We start from the raw sequence: 21,367 nt of genomic DNA on the forward strand, positions 1-21,367 counted from the left end.
AATTTTAATCTAAACCTTTTAAGGAATTTAGCATGAGCAGTGGAAGTAATACTTTTAGGATACTACAGGGGGCGACAGTGGCTCGGAAGGTAGAGAAGTCTGGAAAATCTGGAGGTTCCTAGTTCGATTCCCGCTCAGTGTGTCGAAGTGTCCTTGAGCAAGACACTTAACCCCTAATTGCTCCCGATGAGCAGGTTGGCACCTTGCATGGTTGCCTCCGCCGTCGGTGTGAGTGAATGGGCAAAATGTGAGCAACAAATTGGAAAGCACTTTGGATAAAAGCTGCTACATAAATTTATAAATGCATCCATTTAACATTTATAACGTTACCCAGGGAAAGACTTGTCGTCACTGAAAGTTACTCATTAGTCGTTTGTTACTAAAGTCTTTGATAACGTCCAGGACACCCTGGTAGCGACCATCCACGTTATAGAATAAATTACAAAAGAATATTCCACAACTTTACAGTAAGTTTGTTTTTATTCATTCTTTCCACAATCTCTGGGGCACTTTTGAAGTAAAAACAAATCTTACACAAATAAGAATCCATACAAACTTATTCCACACTACCTACAGCATTATTCATCCGTTTCCATTTGAAAAGCAAAACATAGGTATCTCAAAAGCATTTTACAAAAAGAAAAAAAACACTACAGGAATAATGGTGGATCCACATATTTCAAACAGGACAATCGGGGGGGGGGGGGGGGATTGCATGTGAGAAATAACAAGAAGAACGCAACGCATATCCATAGCAACCGTTGTACTAGAATCACTAGCATGTTGAAAGTGAGACACCTGCTGTACGTCCTCCGCTACCCCGTCTCCCTCTCTCTCCTCCCTAGCGTCTCTCCCCCTGGCGTTTCCACTCAGCTCCTGTAGGTGTCCTCGTGTCTCCCCCCACATGCAGTCTAATCTCATCACCTCCCCTGTTGTATTTATGTCCGACCCCCGGGACTCGAGGAGATGTCAACAGTCAGCCATCCCGTGGGAGATGGGAGGGGGGGTATGGTGCAAGCTCAGACTGCACTGGTGGAGTGTCTGGGGGAGCAAATTGAATGGAAATGTGGTCAAATTGCAACTGTGCACGTGCGATACGCCGATGATATGGCACTATACTGTGTCACTGTGATTTCTCCTCGATTTTACCTCCTTGGAATCAAAGTCTATGCTTAGCTGTCAAGTCGGTTTGTGTAGGGATGGGCATTGATATTGGAATATTCTTTAAATTATATATATTTAAAAAATCAAATAGTTTACGCAAATATAGTTTAGTCTAAAAAAAAAAAAAAAAAACCCTTGTTTTTACCGGCACCTATACCGTGTAGTGTTTTTACAGGCACCTACACCGTGTAGTGCACCGAGAGGGGACCCTATTAACGGTTACACCGCTGAACGGCATGCTGGGTACAGCTCACTAGCTAGCCAGGAGAACAGAAAAGAAAGATGAAGAAAAAGAGACCAGGGATGCTACACTGTAGTACGTTTACCATTTCAAGCGTCAGTGATGTAACTTTCGGAATGAATGCTTTTGTCCCCCTTACGAACGCTTGCCTGGTCCACTGGTGTTACCCGTTATCGATTACTATTCAAATAGTTCCAATTCAAATAGTTCCAAGTGACTATCGAATAGCAATTTTGTGATTTGCCCATCCCTAGTTTGTGTCGTCTGCTCTTGGAGTAGTCAGTGAACTGATTCCCACTTGATACTCTTGTTATCCTGCCTGCTGCTTACGTTATACTCTTCAACTGCCCCCCTGCACTTGGATCCACATTCTTGCCCGGTCTTACGTGCCAAGAATTGAGAAAAAAAAATCGGTCTTTACTGCATCTTTAACCCCTCAAACCGATTAAGATACATGACATTAAATAACATTTATAAAATGACAGTTAAAAAAAAAAAAGTGAAAGTGAAAGTAAATTAAACAAATGGTTCTCTGCTGCAGTGAAATCTTATGAAATTTTTATGTTTACAAATTCTCTAGAATTGGATCTATAGTAAAGCCAAGATATCATTGACCAAGGTATTTAAAATCAAAACCGCACACTTCCAAAAAGGGATCTAGTGACGACTTCAGATCAAGAGGACAGTTAATGGTCTTAATCACTATCATCAGAGCTGGAGCTGGACTTATTCCTCTTGCTGTGGTTTCTGTCTTTGCCTTTCGTGTTGCGGTTCCGAGTTGGACTTCTTGATTTGTCTTTGGGGGAGGACTCCCTCTGTGGACTCTTCTTGGAACCGGGACTCCTTCGACCCTTCCTCTTGTCCTCTCGGTCGCTCCTAGAGCTGCTGCTGCGTCGACTCCTGGACCTCCTCCGCTGAGAAGAATCATCTTTATTCCTTCTATGAGAGTCTTTGCTGTGGTCCCTATGGTTGCTCTTACTCCTGGAGCGTTTGCCCCGGTGAGAGTCCCTGGCCTTGTTCCTGTCTGGACTCCGTGTCCGGTCCCGGTTCCTGGACGACCCTCGCCTCCTCTCGTCCCTCTCGCCATGGTGCCGTCTGTCCAGACTCCTGCTGCGCTCCCTGGCCCTCCCTCTGTCCCGTCCCCTGTCTCTCGACGAAGCGCGTCTACCCCTGTCCCTGCCCCTGCTGTTGGACCGTTGCCGGTCTTTTGCGGCGTTGCCGTCCCTGTTCCTGCTCCGGGACCTGTGCCTGTCCTTTCCGGCGTTGCTTTCCCGACTCTGCGACTTTGTCCTGCGCCTCTCACCGTTTCTGCCTTTAGCATCATCTCTGTGTTTTCTGTCAGACTCAGAAGGCTTCTTCCTTTCTTTGCTTTGGTCGGATTCTGACTCTTTATTATCTTTTCCCTTCGTGCCGTTCTTGTCTTTGCTTCTGGAGCGGCCTCTCCTGTCATCACCCTTGTTTTTCTGATCCCTCTCTCTGCTCTTAGATCGTCCGGTCTTCTCTCTGCTCTTAGATCTTTCCGTCTTCTCTCTGCTCTTAGATTTTTCGGTCTTGTCTCTGCTCTTGGATCTTCCAGACTTGTCTCTGCTCTTGGATCTTTCGGTCTTGTCTCTGCTCTTGGATCTTTCGGTCTCGTCTCTGCTCTTGGATCTTTCGGTCTTGTCTCTGCTCTTGGATCTTCCAGACTTCTCTCTGCTCTTGGATCTTCCAGACTTGTCTCTGCTCTTGGATCTTCCAGACTCGTCTCTGCTCTTGGATCGTCCGGTCTTCTCTCTGCTCTTGGATCTTTCAGACTTGTCTCTGCTCTTGGATCTTCCAGACTCGTCTCTGCTATTAGATCGTCCGGTCTTCTCTCTGCTCTTCGATCGTCGGGTCTTCTCTATGCTCTTGGATCGTCCAGACTTGTCTCTGCTCTTAGATCGTCCGGTCTTCTCTCTGCTCTTCGATCGTCCGGTCTTCTCTCTGCTCTTCGATCGTCCGGTCTTCTCTCTGCTCTTCGATCGTCCGGTCTTCTCTCTGCTCTTAGATCGTCCGGTCTTCTCTCTGCTCTTAGATCGTCCGGTCTTCTCTCTGCTCTTAGATCGTCCGGTCTTCTCTCTGCTCTTGGATCTTCCGGCCTTCTCTCTGCTCTTGGATCTTCCGGTCTTCTCTCTGCTCTTGCTACGGCTTCGGGACTTGGCCTTCTTCTTGGACTTGTGTTTGCTGCGCTTGTCTTCCTTCTTGGAATCGTCCTTCTCTTTGCTCTTAGATCTATGGGACCGACCTCTCCGGTCTTTCTTACCCTCAGCAACATCGTGCTTGGTTTCAGAGACCCTTCTCTCCCCTCTTGGAGGTTTACCAGCTTCGTTCTTGAGATCCGACATATCACCCCTGTAACGCAGAGAGGAGAATATCACTTTTAGCTATGCTGAAATGTCCACCTTCCTCAGTATATGACTGCTAAACATAATAAAAACAAATGTTAAATGTTAAGTGATATATTGGGTAAAATAAAATGGCTAACTACATCAAACTAATTTACAGTCAATTGAGTGTGTTTATTGATGGCCTCTGGGTCAATTGACCCATCTCAAGCTCCACCCTCTTTTCTTGATCCTCCAATCATGACCGTATCTTCCCCCGAGTGTGAAAGGAGGGTTTGTCTGAGGGAAGCAATGGTTGTGATTGAAAGATCAGGAAAAGGGGGCAGGGTTTCAGATAGGTCCAATTACATTGGTCTGCTTTGAAACGCAATATCATTGGCCTTTCATTTGCATTCAGAGCAGGAAATGTAACTCGTTCAATGTACAAGCTACAGTGGTTAGTAGTAGGGATGCAATATTTGGTGAAAGATTGAGATTATTGTGGACAATATTGCGATTGCGACATAATACATAAATTATGTCAGTCTACTTAATAATAATAACTTTATTTTAGGGCTCTCAGTTTATCGCGTTAATTAGATTAATTAATTACACAGCAAATTATCGCGTTATGAAAATTAACTAAAAACTAATAATTTTATTTTTTATTTAAATATTCTTTTTATCTCATTCATTCCATAAGAACGTAGAATACACATTTACAGAAGTTTTTTTAATATGGTCCATTTGCATGTTCTTGGTATCTGATTCTAGGGACATCTATGGATCTCAGGGAATGTATTCCCAGTGTCAGACACTGTGTCCGTTACTAGGCTCGAGTAAATTGTGATGAACCAAATGAGAATATCAATTTTTTTTTATCTTTGACTGAATAACACCATGCTAAAATTGACCAGACCTGAAAAATCTAAGCAAATGAATAAATGGAAGATAATTAAACAGAAGGTTTTGTAGATACAGTACTGAATTCTGCCATCCGGACACATGCAATTTGAAATAGCATTATAGAATATCAGGCCTAAAATGGTTATGAGATTAAAATGGGATTAATTAGATAAATATTTTTTATCGCCCGACAGCACTACTTTATTTGTATAGCACTTTTCATAAAGAAGTTGCAGTTCAAAGTGCTTCACAACAGTAAAAAATACAGGCATAAGCAAGCATAAAAAAGATAGAGGTAGCAAGGTAAGGTAAATCAGTGTTTCACATTCACATACTTGCTTGGTTATCAAGGAAAATAGCGATTACTGTACTGATAGTTTTGAAATGTTCATTTCTAAACTCAAACATACATGCAATAAAAAAAAAATTAAAAATAGGGCTGTCAATATTTAAATTGTAAAAAATGTTATCTCCCTTTTTGAGCCCAACCACCTCCCATAGTTTGATCTCCTCCCAGATGGCCGGTGACGTGTTTGTTTACATTCCTGAATCACATGCGCAACAGGGAGAATAGTACGGTGGACCAGACATTCCCCGAATGTCTCATTTCATAATACGTTTTCCGAATGGACGTTTGGATTATATAGAAGTATAATATAGAATAATACATTATATAAATGTATAGATACATGTGTGTGTGTGTGTGTATAAATGAATGAATCTAAATATGTAGTTTGACTGATAGATACACAAAATGGGGTTATTTATGTTGATTTAATTTAGTTGTGTTGATGTTTCCATTTTTGCAAAATGGGTATTATTCTGTTTGGTTTTACCTACCTGTAAACCCGAGAGAGAGAGTTTAGTAGGCCGTTTTTGGCCGTCGAAGCTTCGGGGCAGAGATTCGATTTTAATTCGAAGCTTCTAGATTTTTTTTTTTTTATAATAATAACAAATTTTATCTTATGTTGTGAGACTTGTGCAGCACTTTGGTCAACTTTGTTGTTTTTAAATGTTCTCTATAACGGCGTCTGGGTGGCGCAGCGGACATTGCGCTCGTCACCAACGCAAGAGACACTGGGTTCGACTCCGGCTGTCGGCATTGCCTCCGGCTTGGGCCAGTCGTCATACTAACTCAATTGGCAGAGTTAGCGGGTGGAAGTCGATGGGTGGTAATCTGGACGTTGTAAACAGCGACTCCTACAGGTCAGTTGGGGGATGCCTGCACAGCAGACAGGAAATGGCGGGGGTAGTGTGAGCCTCGCACACATTACACCTCGCCAATGAGAGTCCGCGCTGGCAGGTGAAAAGATGTGACAGGCTGCCTCCTTGTGTATCGGAGGTGATACAAGGCTTCTATCATCCCTACAATCCGACAGGGGAGGGGAGAATTGGCACAGCGGGTAATTGGAATAATCTTTTTGGATAACATCTGATCTCAGGTAAGGAATCTATTTTACCAGTCTTAGGATAATCAGACCTGTTTTCACGGAGATATAAGTGTTTGCCCTATGTGTGTATGTGGCTGTGTGGCTGTGATCGCTGATGAGGAAATGAGAATCGATTTTTCAGCCCGCCTCTATAGCGTGCATAAGTACACATATACTATGCACATATACTATCGATAATCTAGCGTTTATTTGAAAACTATTCATAAATAGGCAAAAAAATTACACTGTTTGTGTATTCTAGAATATTCCAGTAAATGCCTTTTATCACGGAATCTTTATATTTTCCTTGAAAACGAGGGCTTTTCAAAATGCTATAAAAAGGATATGAACAGATTAAAAAACAATCCGTTTCGACAATGTTGACTGCAAACAAGTCATTGATAAGTGACAGGCAGATTAGACAGCCATAATTTAAAACATAAATTATGCATTTTTAACGCCATCATTGAAGTGGATGCTGGCACTCAACAGGGTTTTCAATGTTAAATGGCCGGCACTGAAATTGTTAACACATTGGACGCCAACAACGTGATAATTCGTTATTGCCCGCCATGCGTTGAACACCAATTCGTTGTTGGGATCAATATAAAAAATGTTCGCCATGGCATTCATAATTCATCCAGCCTCCCTGCGGGACTGCAGCTGCACCCTGTCTGATATTGCAATGCCTCAATACCGCCGCCTGGTGGATGATCGGGGGAGTTACACTCCACACCAAACCGGAAGTGGCGCTGGTGCATCGAGGAAATCCCTCGGGCAGTAATATCTTGTTACGTGGGTCCAGACAAACACTCTAGTGCATCGGATCGCTTTCGAAAACGCAATAACCCATATGATTTCGGTGTTTATTGCGTCATACAAACGGGAAATGGATCTAGCAGATCGACGTCAAATAATTGAAAAATTTTCTCCAGTCTCATCGGCGAACGGTAAGAGGAATATAACGTTATTTTCAGCCCGATTGTTTATTCATTTCACGGCAATCCATCTGATGAAGATATCAACCCATACTAAATAAAGCCGTTACTGACGATCAAGGAATTATAAACGACCCCCCCCCCCCCCTTCCTTCATGCATGATGAAGCATAATGTATACCGATCATATACATTTGAATTTTTTAATATAGCGTGTATAGGAAAGAAACGCCAATCGATAATCTATCATATGCTTCAGGGCAGGGAACAAAATAACTACACGCCATTTGCCAAATGCGTGTAGATTTACCGTCTGGCGACTAAAAATAATAGTCTGCCCGCCAGCTGGCGTGTAGTTCATATCGATACTCTTATTTTGAAAATCCTGTGCAGGTCTCATTGCCGCACCAAGCGCAGCTCCAGTCATAATATCTGGGCTCCTGCAGCTAGCAACGTTCAGGTTCATATGATACTCTTATTTTGAAAAACCTAGCAACTCCGCGAGTCATGATATCCGCCCACTCCGTGTTTCACTTTCTTGAAAACAGAGCAGCAGCGTTAACACAGCAGCGTTAACACAGCAGTGCGCCTACAGACTCAAAATAAGTCTGATGTTTTTTTTCTTCTCACATCGAGTCCAATGCAACTACATGCTTTGCACCGTCGCCATTCCTTTATGCCCACATCGCCCGAAATTAACGTTTATGTACCAATCACTACAACGTTAACGTAAACTAACAAGCTAATCCTGATGATCAGACGAGGCAGAGCCATAGTGAACAGCACTGAGGAAAGGGAAATGGGGGGGCACTCTCCCCTTCCCTGTGTGTGTGTGCGTGCGTTTGGAAAGACGACGGAATCACTAGTCAGGACTCAGGACAGGAGTATATTATAGTAAACTGAGGATTACTGAGGATGGACAGATGATGTTGATATTCAAATATAAAAAAGTTTCGAGAGGAGTGGAAGTTTGAAGACAGACTACAATATGATGCAGGGGTGGTGAGTTGAAACACAGTGTGTGTGTGTCCCGACCCCACTTCTATGTTTAAATAAATTATTTGCATTTAAAACTATTAACGCTGACTCATTCCTTCAGTCCACTCAAAATTATGCTAATATTCCTTATGTTGTTTATGATATTAATTGAAAATAGCATATGAGAGTATTATATGTAATAATAACACATGGCGATATACTAAAAAGTAGAGATGTCCGATATTATCGGCCGACCGATATTATCGGCCGTTATCGGCAGTAAAATGTGATATCGGAAAATATCGATATCGGTTTAAAAAAAGAAAAAAACAATAACAATATTTGTTATATATATATCCAGTGAAATTATTAGTTACCTGAAATTATTCCGTTTTTTGGGGGGGGGAAACCCTGCATATATCGGTATTGGTTGATATCGGTATCGGAAATTAAGAGTTGGACAATATCGGAATATCGGTATCGGTAAAAAAGCCAATATCGAGCATCCCTACTAAAAAGCTATTTATAATTTTTGGCTGGTAAAAAATCTGCCCGGCTGGTACTTTTAAAAAGTACCAAAGTCAAAAAGTTAAGTTTGTTCCCTGCTTCAGGGCCTATAACTTGCGTTTTTGGAATTACAGCAGAAAACCTTAAAAACATTCGACGGTATTAACACAACAATGTATGAATGAAAAAATATAACGTTCACACATCCGGAACGATAGATACCCGATGTTGAATGGGCCATAGTAATGTCGATATAGCTATAATATTTAAAAAGTTATAGCCCTGCAAAGAAGGTAAACATCTCCATAGGCTTACAGCGGTGGCAGACTGGACCCAATGATGGGTACAATGCATGGCGCCCAATGTGTTAAGTGTGGGGTCGCCAAAATAAAATCCTAAATAAAATGGGGTCGCGGTATGAAAAGGTTTGAGAACCCCTGGTCTAAACACTACACAGCTGAGCAGAGCGTGTCTAAAACACTACACAGCTGAGCAGAGTGTGTCTAAAACGCTACACAGCTGAGCAGAGCGTGCGTCTAAAACGCTACACAGCTGAGCAGAGCGTGCATCTAAAACGCTACACAGCTGAGCAGAGCGTGCAGGGCTCTACAGTGCGACCAAATTGCTCGCATATGCCCCTAAAAATGTCGGTGCAAACCGTAAAAATCTATTACGCGCACGCTGTGCGACTCAGTGCGAGTACAGATTATAGCCTCTCTCGTCTTTTTTTTCCTCCGCCGCGAGATCGTTAAAAAACTACAAGTCCCACATTGCACTCAAGCCAACGGTCCAATCACAGTAGAGTGACGTGACTGGTTTCATGAGAAAGAAAGCAAATGACCAATCGGAAGCTCTCATTTGGCTTGTTTACTTCCTGAAACGCCACCATTGCGATATGCGAGAGTTTCCCGAGACATGCAACTTCTAGTCTTACCAATAGCAATATATGTTAGAACACCTAGATTTAGCGATAGCAATAGTAATATAACGTTAATGCAACAAAACGAATGCCTTGCTTTGTTAATCATAACGTTGATGCAGTAGCGTATGCCGTTGTGTTGACTGTAACGGACATGATCATAACACTGTACACATTCAAATTGCGATAATCGATTCTAACATTTTCAAATCGATGCAGTTGAATTTTTCCCTTAGGATCGATGCATTGTTACACCCCTACACCAAAGTAACTGGCCCACTGTGTATGTGTGTACAGCTAACTTGGCTAGCGTTATGAACAGCAGAGGTGGGCAATAGGGTCCAGCTGCAGCGCCGGACGGCCGGAGTGCAAGCGGTGTGACGTAATTGGCAGACTCGACTGTCAATCAATGGTCTACCTGACACGCAAACTCATAAACAATGTTTCTGTACTGGAGGTGTACAGTATTTCAATAGGCAACCCTGAAAGGATTATTTCTCTAGAAGAGCAACACAGCCAAAACATAGGCATTGTATGCATAAAAGCGGTAAAAGCTAAAGTTAAGTGACTGTTACTTTTGTAGCAGTAGTTTGATTTGATAGTTTATTTGATAAGTTTATTTGATAGGGACAGCACATGTTAATGAACATCAAGTACAAAATGTAAACATGCAGGGTTGTAGCAAGAGCTAATTTACACACATGCACGAACAGTACAAATATACATTTATTAAAAAAGAATTTAAATTTGTTTTACTTGAAATATTTTCACTGTGCTCCCAAATATTTTTGGGTGCTCCTAAATTTCTTTGTGTGCTCCTAACTTTTTTCATTTAGGAGCACCTGTGCCCCTAGTGAAAAAGGTTAGCGTAGAGCCCTGGTCTAAAGCACTACACAGCTGAGCAGAGCGTGCGTCTAAAACACTACACAGCTGAGCAGAGCGTGCGTCTAAAACACTACACAGCTGAGCAGAGCGTGTCTAAAACGCTACACAGCTGAGCAGAGCGTGCGTCTAAAACACTACACAGCTGAGCAGAGCGTGAGTCTAAATCGCTACACAGCTGAGCAGAGCGTGCGTCTAAAACGCTACACAGCTGAGCAGAGCGTGCGTCTAAAACGCTACACAGCTGAGCAGAGCGTGCGTCTAAAACGCTACACAGCTGAGCAGAGCGTGCGTCTAAAACACCACACAGCTGAGCAGAGCGTGAGTCTAAAACACCACACAGCTGAGCAGAGCGTGCGTCTAAAACGCTACACAGCTGAGCAGAGCGTGCGTCTAAAACGCTACACAGCTGAGCAGAGCGTGCGTCTAAAACGCTACACAGCTGAGCAGAGCGTGCGTCTAAAACGCTACACAGCTGAGCAGAGCGTGCGTCTAAAATGCTGCACAGCTGAGCAGAGCGTGCGTCTAAAACGCTACACAGCTGAGCAGAGCGTGCGTCTAAAACACTACACAGCTGAGCAGAGCGTGTCTAAAAGCTGAGCAGAGCGTGTCTTACTTGTCGCCCTTGATCCAGCGCTCCCCGCTGGCCGCCCTCGGCCTCATGCGCTGCATCTCCTGTCGCCAGTGGGGAGGAGTCTCACTGCGGCGGAAACGGTCCCTCGACCGGGAGCGGGAGGGCGTGCGATATCGCTGAGAGAGAGAGAGAGAGGGGGGGGGGGTATAACATTAAAACATGGTCATGCCCGTCTTGTACTGTAATCATAACTACCTACCCCATTACTAGTCTACCCATATAACTCTGTATGACAGCATGTACAATAGTGCAGGATATATACGTATATATATATACACTTTTATATTTACCGCGCATATATATATATGCATATCTGTCTGAGTGAATATACCTGCATACAATCCTTCTATATACCTACCTGCATATAACCCATAACGCTGTATGATAGCATGTACAATAATGCTGTATATACCATATATATATATATATATAATTATATAGGTTTGATGCACCTACCCGTGGGCCCCTGCCTTTGATCTTCCTGCCAGACCGCGTCATCACAAGCCTCCGGTTATAGGCTGACTGAGTATTAAGCATCCTGCGAGGGGGGGGGGGGGGGGTGTCATGTAAATTAACTGACATCAGCAAACAAAGTTGTTTTCCAACACAGACGTGTTTGTGAGAGATGAAAAATCAGACAGAATTGTGATCAATATCACCCTGATCACAATTGACCCATCTCAAACCCCAGTAGGACTTACTACCATAGTGTCTTTATACGTGTATCACTGTACATATTAATACTACAACTCTGTACATACATCTGAATAACACCATTACTCAGTAGTACTAATTTATATATTTTATACCCAGTTTAAAATCACCTGTACATTGTATATTACTGTTGCACTTCACGGTTACATTTGCACTCTGGTTGGATGTAAAACTTGTTTTCGTTGTGCTGTACTTGTGCTGCATGATGATAATACATTTCAATCTAATTTGGGTTTGAGATAGGTCCACGTCTCTAATAAAGAAAAGAGGGCAGGGTCTGAGATCCCAGTCTGCTCAGGTTAGTCACTGTGCGTTTACTGGATGATAAACAAATGACGTATATCACACCAGCTAGGGTACCTCATTTATACTGCACCCGTGTATACTGTATACTTTAGTATATATTTAGATTCTAGTGTTTATTGTAACCATATGTATTGTAATGTATAATATAACAGACCCTCATCTGCACCTTTGATCACACTGCCTACTTGCTCAGATGCATATATTCAGAGTTAACTATATTGTTTACACTGCCTATATTAACTTTTCTACTGTACTATACTTGTATTGCCTATATTTATGTCAGTCTTTCTACTATTAAACTGCCCATACCTGTACCTCCTCCATGCTGCTATGACGCCTGAATTTCCCCAAGGGGATCAATAAAGGAATATCTTATCACGCGCACGTTAGCTTGGATATAAACATGGATTTGGTTCCCCGGGCAGAGTGAGTGAGAGAGACAGAGAGACACAGACCTTTCTCTCGGCCGTTCCTCTTTATTCCGCCGGGCGTTCCCGGGCTCCCCCGTCTGCTGGGGACTCCTCCTCATCAGGAACCTGTTCTCCGGGATGGAAGGGATCTCCTCGGGCCGCACGGAAGACAAATGCAGATCGTTGTCCTCCTCCTCTTTGTCCTCGCTGCTCTCGGCCTCCGACCTGAGGAGGACATTTATAGATCAGGGACACGAATGTATCGAGTCTCCGAATAGCAGCGCACGCACATAGAATGTCATGGTAACCTTGCCAGTAATCCCAGAACAAGGATCCCGTTCAGAGATGTTTTGATGTATTGAAACACTATCTGCAAGGTATGGCGTGTTAGCGGCTAACGTTCGTTTACCCCGACGTAAATGACTAGGATACAAAGCTGTTTAGAAGCATTGGAGTTTTCACTGCACATAGAAACAGCGCGGAAAAGAAACTGGGACTTATAAGCACTCTGAAGCTATGATGCAAGTCTTCACACACGGACGGATGTTTCACAAGCTGTTGTTGATGGGCGTATACTAGCTACCTTGGGCTACTTTTTTTATTTTTATTATTATTATCTTTTTCCCGCGGAAAAAGCGGAAACTCTTTTTCCGCTTTTCTTTCATCCCAATGTTAGTCGTTATGCCAATTCCCAATCCCCTTCCTGGTCGTTGCACACTCTACCCCCTACCGTCGGTCTGGGAGGGCGGAGACTATTGCATGCTTCCTCCGACACATGTGTACCCAGCCCACCGCTTCTTTTCACCTGGCAGCGCAGACTCTCACTGGGAGAGTGTAACATGTGGAAGGTCACACTACCTCTTAGATCCTTCCCTTGCTGTGCAGGCGCCCCGACCGAACTGTAGGAGTCGCTGTTTACAACGCCCAGGATCCACCCTCTCCGGGTTGCCCACCCTCTAACACTGCCAATTGTGTTAGTATGGACGGTCGGCCAAGCCGGAGGCACCACAGCCGGATTCAATCCCACTGGCTCTGTGGTGGTAGACAGACGCTTAGTCCGCTGCACTAACCGGCCGCCCATACCTTGGGCTACTTCTGATTGGTGAGCAATGAAAGCACAGCACTTCGATTGGTAAGCATGACTGGCACGTAAGAAAAAACCTTGAATTAAACTCGCTGTATAACGTATCACAAATCGCAGGCTTTGCGATTAGCTAATTGCATCATTTCAAATCGCAATTTCGATTTAAAATCGATTAATCGTTCAGTCCTAAATCGCTACAGGCCAACGTTATTTCCAGGAACAAAAGCATTGATTCAGATAGTTACATTGTTGATGCGTTAACGTATGGTTTTGTTTTTACTTAATAATGAACGTGAGATAATCAAACAAGCGAGCTAGCTGGCTGCTGCTAGTGCTAGCGGACCAGGTAAGCGTAAAGCGTTCATTCTGAACGTTAGATCTCCGATGGTCGAAATGTGTGAACATGTAACATCTCCAGTCTCTCTTTCTTCCATCTTTTTTTTCCTGTTCTCCCAGTTGTTAACGGACTGTTATGCTACCCGGCTAGCTAGCTACGTCCTGTACCCAGCAGTGGTGTAACAGTTAATAGGGTCCCCTCTCAATACACTACAAAGTGTGTAGTTGCTGGTAAAAACAAGGGAAAATATTTGTTTTGAGACAACAATATTCACATAAATAATTCTATTAAAATAATAAAAGATTGAACGACTATTGAAATATTCAAAGATCGATGCCCATCCCCATTAGCTGAAGTTAACCCTTTCACTGCCACACTACAGAAGGTTAACCCTTTACTATCACACTACCGACGGTGAAGGTTAACCCTTTACTATCACACTACCGACGGTTAACCGCCAGTAGTGTGATAGTAAAGGGTTAACCTTCTGTAGTGTGGCAGTGAAAGGGTTAACCTGCTGCTGTGTGGCAGTGAAAGGGTTAACCTGCTGCTGTGTGGCAGTGAAAGGGTTAACCTTCTGTGTATTGTCGCAGTGAAAGGGTTAATAATGAAGAAACGCCACAAACATGTTGATGACGTACCTTTTCTTTTCAATCTTCTTCTGTTTCTTCTTCTTCTGCTTCTTCGCCTTCTTTTTCCGCTTCTTGGACTCTTTGTCGGAGTCGGAGGAGTCAGTGGAGCTGTCTGACTCACTGGCGCTGGACACGACCTTCACCCTCTTCTCAACTATCTGTTTGACTGCAAACGGGGAAAAAAATTAAATAAAATAAAACCGGGTTTGTCGTTACATATTGTGCCTTATGACTTTTTAACTCCTAGTTGGGGTTAGAAGCGGATTGATGAGCGGATTTGACGGTTATCCTTTAAAAAGGTGCTATAGATAAAAATGTTATGACGAGTATTTTTCTAGTTCTCTGGATAGACAGCGGAGAAATACAGCCATCCAATCTACCAAGAATTAAACCATTTACAAGTCGTATTACATTTAGCAAATAAGGAAACAGATAGAGAACATTGCAAAGCACTAGAAATTGCGAATATCTCATTTTTTTATCTAATTCTGAATCCCAACATTTTCGGCATTTATAAAAATCCTCTGGCGACACAAGGACGTTTGTTCCTCCCCGACGGGAGCTTCGACCTCAGAGTGTTAAGAACTTCTACTTGTGCACAATAGAGAGCATCCTGACTGGTAACATCACCTCCTGGTTTGGGAATAGTACACGACCACAGCAGACTACAGAGTGGCCCGTTCAGCCGAGCGCACAATTGGAGGTGGGCTTCCCACTCTCCAGGACATTTATAACAAGCGTTGCAGGGCCAAGGCTAAGAAAATAACCAAAGACTCTAGTCACCCAAACAACTGCCTCTTTGAACTGCTGCGGCGCCGGTCAGGCAAGCGATACCGGAGTCTCATGGCCAGTACAGAAACTCAGAAGGAGCTTCTATCCCCAGGCCATCAGGATGCTCAATGACTCCATGTAACTAACAACCCATCATCTACACACACATCCACATGCACACACTCAGTTTTAAACAAACACTCACCTTAACACTCACTTTAGACACTACATTATATTTATCTATTTATCAAATATACCGATATATGCGGGGTTTCCCTCCCAAAAAAACTGAATAATTTCAGGTAATTAACATTACATATATCTTGTCGTGGAATTAACAACATTATGCATACTTTTGACAAAATAAAATAAGAATTTGTTCTTACTTGCTTGCATGGGTAAATAAATGAAAAAAAAAAATTGAAAACAGATACCGATATTTTCCGATATTACATTTTAATGCCAATATCGGCAGATAATATCGGTAGGCCGATAATATCGGACATCCAAAATAATTTGTTCTTACTTGCCTGGGTAAATAAATGTAAATATATATATATTTTTTTTTTAATGTTGAAAACAGATACCGATAATTTGCGATATTACATTTTAATGCCAATATCGGTAGGCTGATATCGGACATCCCTATTCAGAACCTTACCTTTTGTTTTGGGGATGAGCTCTCCGCAGTTCATCACCTTCACCTCAGCATACGGCTTGCTGCTGGCATCCGTCTTCTGGCTCTCCATGTTCTGGACCACAGCTTGGCCAGAGATCACATGACCAAACACCACATGGACACTGAAAACAAGGACCGGCGTCACTGAGTGGCAGAGCAACGACGATAGGGATTTATTCCATGACCTTTTTAGATAGGTCCTAATTGCACTTACCCGTCTAGATGTGGCGAGGGCTTTGTTGTTCTAGAAAAGGTTGACGTTGCAGCAGAGAATTGTTGTAAAAGAAAAAACACGTATTATTTAGTTGAGGGTATGAGAACGTTACATTTAGTAATTTAGCGGACACTTTCATCCAAAGAGACTTAAAAGTTCTGTACAACAAGTCAGCAGGAAGGGTACAACTCTGGCAAGTAAGTTTAAGTAAGATTGTTCATTAAACAGTGTTGAACTGGAGTGCTACAGACGTGAGTGCATAGCAGTATAGACATATTAGCATAGCATGTAGTAGTATAGTCATATTAGCATAGTAGGTAGTAATATAGGCACAGTTTCCCCCCCTCCATTTCAGATATAGATCAAAGAAGTGTTTTTAGTCAACGGCGGAAAATTGGGAACAGTGACAGATGTAAAAGATTTGCACTACACCATTGTTTGCATTTTTTACTTTAGTTGGTACATTGTATATTTTGTAGTGGTTGGTCTTTATTCCTTTGCCTTTTTTACCGTATATGAAGCACATTATCAGGGGGCTCATACAGAACCAAGCATTTCACTGTAATGTACATGTACTTTATACGTGGCAAATAAAAACAAGACTTGAAACTATCCAACACAATATCTGAAACCTATTCGATATTTAGAAAAAATTTATATGCTGCTTACATGAAAAACTGGGATCCATTGGTATCTTTGCCTCTGTTTGCCATGGAGAGGAGGTAACCTTTTTCGTGTTTGACAGTGAAGCTTTCATCTGTGGGGGGGAGAAACGGACCATATTATAATAATAATTCATTACATTTATGTAGCGCTTTTCTAGACACTAGGGGTGTAAAGGTACACGTATCCGTACTGTTTCAGTGTGTACCGTACAGCGGTGTACCGAACAAATACACATGTATGTTAACCACTTATGCCCATCGGGGGCTGTTTTTTTCCCACAATCTAATATAATTATTGTTATATATATATATATATATATATTTTTTTTTTTTTTACAAGTCGATTAATTTCGATATAGAATATTTGTTGACAGCCCTACAAGTACAATTAGTTACTTCACACTACATCACCCCTGAGTTACATGGAAAGCCAAACTTTCCCCCACTGTACCGAAAACCTGTACCGAACCTTGAATTCAAAAACCGAGGTACGTACCGTACCGTGGTTTTGGTGTACCGTTACACCCCTACTAGACACTCAAAGCGATCCCCACAATGTAGGGTGGAAATTGGGCATAAAATATTGTTTGTTTCTGGTTGCCGACCGACCCTGCCGATTTAGGTGCGGCCCAATATATTTTATGAGTTTATTATATATAAAAAAAAAAAAGGCATACAAGTATACAATTAAATGCGGGTGGTCTTGCCCGCAACGATGTGCAATACAGTAGTACAACATATAATAGAATCCAATAGACAACATTGTGCAATAAACAGGTAACATAGTGAGACATCACGGTATTTGTACATAGTTATTTACAGAGCATGAAGGACATGCTAGGTCCCTTGGTAGTGCAATACACTGTTACTATTCTATTTTTAAATTGACCTTTCCTTTGTGGCCATAAGTGTGGGCGTGTGCAGCATGAGTGAGTGGCTGCTAGTGTGCGAGCGTGCACAGCGTGTGTGTGCTAATGTGTGCTTGTGTGTGTAGGGTTCAGTGTTCTGTGACCCTCAGTGTTCATTGTTCAAGGCTCTGATGGCCTAGGGGAAGAAGCTGAGCCGAAGCCTCTCTGTCCTAGTAGCTGGTGTTCGCAGGCGTCTGCCTGACCTCAGCAGCTGGAACAGGTTGTTATTGGGGTGGTGAGGGTCTTTCATTATTCTGCAGGCTCTGGATTTGCACCTCTTGTTGTATAGAACCTGCAGGGGAGGTAGTGCAATACCTCATAATACTCTCTGTAGGGCCTTCTTGTCCTGTGCCGTGCTGTTGCCATACCAGGCAGTGATGTTTCCAGTCAAGATGCTCTCTACAGCTCCGGAGTAGAAGGACTGGAGTATCTTCCCAGATACTCTGAACTTCCTTAACTGTCTCAGGTGGTAGAGGCGCTGCTTCGCCTTTTTTACAACTGTGTCTATGTGTGTTGACCATGTCAGATCCTCTGAGATGTGGACCCCCAGGTACTTAAAGCTGCTCACCCTGTCCACGGTGGCCCCGTTTATCCTCAGTGGTGTGTGTGTCTCCTGCTGTCCTCTCCTATAATCCACGATCAGCTCCTTGGTTTTACCAATGTTCAGGAGCAGGCTGTTGTCCTGGCACCAGCGTTCCAGTACCTCAACCTCCTCCCGGTAGGCCTTCTCGTCGTTGTCCGAGATCAGCCCCACCACCACTGTGTCATCTGCAAACTTCACTATGGAGTTGGAGCTGAACTTGGCCACACAGTCGTGTGTGTGTATAGTGAGTACAGCAGGGGGCTCAGAACACAGCCCTGGGGGGACCCGATGCTCAGGGTGATGGTGTTGGAGGTCTGACCCCCCACCCTGACCGCCTGGGGTCTTTCACTCAGAAAGTCCAGTACCCAGGCGCTCAGAGCAGAGCTCAGACCCAGCTCGATCAGCTTGTCCACCAGTCTGGTGGAGACTATGGTGTTGAACGCTGAGCTGTAGTCAATGAACAACAGTCTCACATAGCCCCCCTTCTGACGGTCCAGGTGAGAGAGGGTGCTGTGCAGTACTTGGGAGACCGCATCGTCAGTGGACCTGTTTGGCCTGTATGCAAATTGCATAGGGTCCATATCGCTGGGGAGGGAGGCACAAATGTGATCCTTGACCAGCCTCTCGAAACATTTCATGGCCACAGAGGTGAGTGCCACCGGTCTGTAGTCATTGAGACCTGCTGGGGAGGGTTTCTTTGGTACCGGGATAATGGTAGACATCTTGAAGCAGGCAGGGACCACTGACTCCTTCAGGGATCGATTAAATATGGTGGTGAACACAGGGGCTAGCTGGTTAGCACAGGACTTGAGTATGCGTCCTGTTATTCCATCTGGGCCAGCCGCCTTCCTGGTGTTCACCTGCATAAATGCTCTTCTCACACTGTGTACCGTCAATGAGAGCGTCCCCGCCCCCCCGTGGATGCCCCCCCCCCCCCCCCCCCCCCCCTCTAGAAATCTTAGTCAAATCTTTAGTATTATGGATATTAAACATGCTGGCAGAGTACATGCATCCATGTTGTTGTGAACATTTTAATTAAATAAAGAAATTCCCTATCCATAGTCGCCGTGGGAAAGAATAAAAAAAAAATCCCTACCTACCCATGCCTTAACTGACAACCAACAGGAAACAAACAATATTTTTTTTTATGCCTTGCCTCCTTCACCACCACTGGTAGCACCCAACCTTGGGCTACGCAGGCTCAATGGCTGCCTGCCATACACTGGCACCAGGCACATAGCACACTACCCAATGGCTGAACGGCTCAGGAGACAGGGATTAATATCAGCCAATTAAGGGGAAGGGGTGATTAGGTGGCCTTGATGTCAGAGACCCGATTGGGACATCGGGGAACCCTCTACTCTTTGCAATAAGCACCCTGGGTTCTTTTAAGGACCGAATTCAGTCAGGACCTCGGTTTAGCGTCTCATCCGAAGGACGGCACTTGCAGCTGTACGGTGTCCCTATCACTGTAACAGGGGCATCGACGCATCGTTACTGACTAGTCCAGAGGACAGAGTGCCCCCTGCTGTACAACAATACCACTTTCCGACAACGGCCTTGACCGGGGCACAAACCGGTGATCATGAGTCTGGAGCTCTACTCATGTAGCAACGCTGCCGGGGAATATTTAATTTAATTAATTTAGACTCTAAAAGGCAACTGAGGCTTCCCTCATTCACAGTCACGTCGAGTGTACAATACAGTTAGGCAAACGCAGAGTTAAGCAAAAAAAAGGGCATATCAAATCACATACAATCATGACAAGTAAAGACAAGTAAAGATAGCAATCGATTAAAACACCTACAACTTGATTGACAAAGGTTGGAGATCAAGGATTTAAACTCTGCAACAGAGGGGAGAATCTCAAGCTTTAAGGACTGTTGGAAGTAGGCTTGGGCGGTATGACGGTATTAAGGTATACCAGGGTATTTAGAAATACCTACGGTATTGATTTTCAATACCGTCCGTCACCGTCAAAATCACAGATGCGCTTCAGTTTCAGTGAAACAGAGTTTTGAGTGTAGTGCACACACGCGCCAGCAGAGGGCGAGACCGCTCTAGTGGAGCGAGTGGGTCACAACGGTGTTCACGTTTTACGGTAATGTTGCGACAGTGCTGTGAAAATACCGTAAAGCGTTGTGACGAGAGCAGTGTTGTTGTGGTGCACTGGTGGAGCAAGCAAATAATCCGTCTCTTATTATATGTGAACTAAAGAGTACAAGGTTTACACAACAGCCCCCACCCGCCTTTTTATTGTATTTGTACCGTCCTGTACTATCCGCTGTCAGCTGTTTATCTCTCTCTGTGAGCTACTGAGCTTGAATAACTAGCGTTAGCTCACGTTAAGTAGCGTTAGCTCTGCGGCTAATCTTAGATTACCCTGAACTAAATCAATGACTAGGTTATAAAGCATTCAAGTAGTTTTCACTGCACATAGAAGTATCCAAACAACGGGAGCATTTCGGGAGCATATGACCAAAACCCAGGCAATTTCTAGCCCTTAAGGAATCAAATAGTCTGCCATGGCTATAGGCTAGATGCTAACGCTAAAACGGTGCGGGCTTCTACCGGTGCGGGACTACCACTCTGAGAGCTGACGATGATTTGTTTACTTGGTAACACGTACTCCCCCCCCCCCCTGCTGATGAAAATGAAAGTCATACCGTCAAATACCATGCACCGGGGTATTATAACATAAAGGTTTGCCGGTTTGAAAATAAGGATACCGCCCAAGCCTAGTTGGAAGTTCATTCCATGAGCTAGAGGGGCATCATAGCAAAATGCAGATTTACCCTGTTAAGAGCAAACTCTGGGGACCTATATAGCCTAGCATAGGGCTGGGCGATATAACGATAAATATCGCGATATATTTTAATAATCAAATTGAGATTTATTTCTCTCTTGTCCATTTATTTTGTTTGCTTTCTAATTTAAAATACAGTTTGAAACCGTCTGTACACAGTAGGCTATGTGTGCTAGCAGAACTAGACTCCAGTCACGAGTCACGGTGCACATGTTTGTCCACCAAAAAAGCGCCAAAAGATCGAAAATAAACTAGCAGAGCCAGAACTGGTCAACTCTCCTGGAGCCACAGCCAGCAGAGAAGCCGGTTTACTTTTGC

At 43.6% G+C, this 21,367-nt stretch overlaps 1 protein-coding gene across 2 annotated transcripts in view; it reads right to left on the bottom strand.

The window, feature by feature from the left end:
* Positions 1-491: 491 nt before the first annotated feature.
* The window catches only part of ppig (peptidylprolyl isomerase G (cyclophilin G)), a 49,647-nt gene continuing 28,771 nt past the window's right edge, over positions 492-21,367 (bottom strand). For both annotated transcript variants that reach the window (XM_084314564.1, XM_084314565.1), the window contains exons 6-13: positions 16,757-16,844; positions 16,088-16,117; positions 15,856-15,995; positions 14,433-14,589; positions 12,416-12,595; positions 11,397-11,478; positions 10,923-11,056; positions 492-3,775 (exon numbers count right to left, since the gene is read on the bottom strand). In XM_084314564.1, coding sequence (XP_084170690.1) covers positions 2,101-3,775; positions 10,923-11,056; positions 11,397-11,478; positions 12,416-12,595; positions 14,433-14,589; positions 15,856-15,995; positions 16,088-16,117; positions 16,757-16,844 — 2,486 coding nt within the window. In that variant the 3' untranslated portion in view covers positions 492-2,100. The remainder of the gene's footprint in view (positions 3,776-10,922; positions 11,057-11,396; positions 11,479-12,415; positions 12,596-14,432; positions 14,590-15,855; positions 15,996-16,087; positions 16,118-16,756; positions 16,845-21,367) is intronic.

The sequence above is a fragment of the Notolepis coatsorum genome, assembly GCF_963971535.1.
Source record: "Notolepis coatsorum genome assembly, chromosome: 5".
Classification (NCBI taxonomy): Eukaryota; Metazoa; Chordata; class Actinopteri; order Aulopiformes; family Paralepididae; genus Notolepis; species Notolepis coatsorum.